Source organism: Micromys minutus (assembly GCF_963924665.1).
Source record: "Micromys minutus genome assembly, chromosome: 27".
Classification (NCBI taxonomy): domain Eukaryota; kingdom Metazoa; phylum Chordata; class Mammalia; order Rodentia; family Muridae; genus Micromys; species Micromys minutus.
In genome coordinates, this window is record NC_137962.1 from 3,600,530 (window position 1) to 3,603,592 (window position 3,063).

At 43.4% G+C, this 3,063-nt stretch overlaps 1 protein-coding gene across 1 annotated transcript; it reads left to right on the forward strand.

Moving 5' to 3' along the window:
• Positions 1 to 1,274: 1,274 nt before the first annotated feature.
• LOC308438337 (C-terminal-binding protein 2-like) lies at positions 1,275 to 2,516 on the forward strand (the record flags this gene model as incomplete). The annotated part of the gene is made up of 1 exon (XM_080939706.1): positions 1,275 to 2,516. The coding sequence occupies exon 1, from the start codon at positions 1,338 to 1,340 to the stop codon at positions 2,514 to 2,516; it is 1,179 nt and encodes a 392-aa protein (XP_080795832.1). The 5' UTR covers positions 1,275 to 1,337.
• Positions 2,517 to 3,063: the final 547 nt, after the last annotated feature.

Genomic DNA, 3,063 nt, shown 5'->3' on the forward strand with positions numbered 1-3,063 from the left:
GGCTTTCCTTCTTCTTAAGCTTTTTAAGGTCTGTGAATTGTTTCTTAGGTATTCAGAGCTTTCTGTTGCTAGTATCCAATTATCAGTGAGTGCATACCATGTGTGTTCTTTTGTGACTGTCTTACTTGTCTTTCAGCCATTTGAGTTTTCTCTTTTATGAATTTTATATTTAGATCTTCATCTCATATTTAGTTTCGTTATTTGTTTTCTTAATTTGTGATTTTTTTTTTGAGTTCTTTGAGTTTTACCCCTCAATTGGTAAAACTGGTAAAAAACAAAACAAGACAATGTTTACCATTTTGCCAGTGACCTTTGCCTTGCAGAAGCTTCTTATGCTCTAGAGGCCCCATTTATTACTTGGTAGTGATAATTTGTTCAGAAAATGTTTTCCTGTACCAACTAGTCTAAGGCCATCCCTATTAGTCTTCTACCGGGTTCTCTGTATAGGGTATTATGGTGAGGTCTTTGATCCCTTGGAGTTGAGTTTTGTGAAAGGTGGTAAGTATAAATCTATTTGGATTATTCTACATGCAGCCATTCAGTTTGATCAGCATTATTTATTGAAGTTGATGTCTTCTTTCTATTGTATGTTTCTGGCTTCATTATAAAAATGTCAGATGCTCATAGGTGTGTGGATTTATTTCTTTTTCTTCAATTTGGTTTGACTGATCAATGTATCTTTTTTTTTTTTTTTTCTGTGCCAATGCAATGCTGTTTTTGTATTCTGAATTTGTAGTGCAACTAAAGATGCAGGACTTTTATCTTTTTCTTAGACTTAGTTTTTTGCTCTTTATATTTAAGCATTAGGGAAACACTACTGGAATTGACGACTATCACTGGAGGCATCATAACTATATCCAAGGCAAAGCAGAACTTCAGCAAATTTACAGTAATACATTATTGGCTAGATCTGCGACATCTTCCAATGTTAGATGCAAAAAAGTCTAGAAAAATCTCTATTAACCACCCTATTGGTCTTGGCCCATGAGAAAGGAGTTTGAAATAGGTGTTAGTCTATTAACTAGCACTGTCTGCTATAATATTTATATTGAAAAATAATAATTTTGATATTTAACAAGCAGTCCTAGAAAAATAGTTTTAGAACTGTATTTTCCTTTGCTACAAAATGAATACAGGCTCAGTATAAAATTAAACAAACAAAAATCATAGTAGTGCAATGCACGCAGCCTCCTGTGAGTTCCCCTAAGTTTTAGCGGATTGCTTTGCCTTTTGAATCAGAGAGCTGCAAAGTTCCATAAAGTATTTCCCTTGTGGATAAGCACAAAGTCAAGCAGCAGCGATTGGAGAGGATTTGTGAAGGTATCCGCTCCAAGATCATGAACGGTCCCCTGAACCCCCGCCCCCTAGTGGCACTGCTGGTTGTCAGAGAATGCGCTGTGGAAATGCGCATCCCGAAGGACCTGGCCACCGTGGCCTTCTGTGATGCACAGTCCACTCAGGAAATCCAGGAGAAGGTGTTGAATGAGGCTGTGGGCGCCATGATGTACCACATTATCACCCTCACCAGGGAAGACCAGCGAGCTCGGGATCGCCTGTGCAACACCCCGTCTGCTGCAGTGGAAGAGACGGCAGACTCGACAGTCTGCCATATCCTCAATCTGTATCGGCGGAACACGTGGCTCTACCAGGCCCTACGAGAAGGCTCATGGGTACAAAGTGTGGAAAATATCTGTGAGGTCACCTCAGGAGCTGGTCGGATCCGAGGGGAAACATTGGGCCTCGTTGGCTTCGGTCGCACTGGGCAGGCAGTTGCTGTTCGAACCTTTGGATTCAGTGTCATATTTTATGACCCCTACTTGCAAGACGGGATAGAACGGTCTCTGGGCGTGCAAACGGTCTACGCCCTGCAGGACTTGTTGTATCAGAGCGACTGTGTCTCTTTGCACTGCAATCCGAACGAGCACAACCACCACCTCATTAATGACATCACTATCAAGCAGATGAGGCAAAGAGCGTTCCTTGTGAATGCAGCCCGAGGTGGCCTGGTGGATGAGAAAGCCTTAGCTCAGGCCCTCAAAGAGGGCAGGGTAAGAGCTGCTCTGGATGTGCACGAGTCTGAGCCCTTCAGCTCTGCTCAGGGCCCATTGAAGGATGCTCCAAATCTCATCTGCACACCACACACAGCCTGGTACAGTGAAGAGGCATCACTAGAGATGAGGGAAGCAGCTGCCACTGAGATCCGCCGAGCAATCACAGGTCGAATCCCAGAAAACTTACGAAACTGTGTCAACAAAGAATTTTTGGTTACTTCAGCTCCTCGTTCAGTCATTGACCAGCGAGCAATTCATCCCGAGCTCGGTGGTGCCACCTATAGGTATCTTCCAGGCATTGCAGGTGTGGCTCCAGGAGGGCTTCCTCCAGCTATGGAAGGGATCATCCCAGGAGGCATCCCTGTGACTCACAACCTCCCCACCGTGGCACACCCTTCCCAAGCTTCCTCCCCCAACCAGCCCACAAAACATGGGGACAATCGAGAGCACCCCAACGAGCAATAACAGAGAATGTCTGAAGGTAATCATTCAGATAAACTTGGGACCAAGAGACAGTAGAAAATGGATGAATTTGATGGTCTTTTAAACTTATCAAGACATCACTGATTCTGCAGTGTTAAAGCTACAAAAGCTAGAAAAACGGAAGATGGCATCTGTTTCCAGAAGTGTGAAAAGACTAGGACGTGATGATTAACGACCAACTTCTGCTATTGTGTGTTAAGTTTTTCATCTGTGCATCAAATCACAAAGATCAGAGCTTTTTCTTTATTAATCCCCTGGGCACAGCAGGTCCTGCGCAGCTTGTTCTAGAATGTTGCATCCAGAGCTCCGAATATCAATAAAAAATCGAGAGGAAATCCCCATCAATACTAGTCCCTTTGGTGTCCAGAGGCTGGTGCCTCCTTTGCTGATAGGAAGATTAAAATTAAGACAAGAGGGGGAGGATGTTGTTTGCCTCTGTAGACATCTCCGGGCACAGGATTGAAGAAGTAAAAGCTCCTATACAGAAAGTTTCACATCTGAGCAGCAAATTTGGTTGTTAGTTCAATAA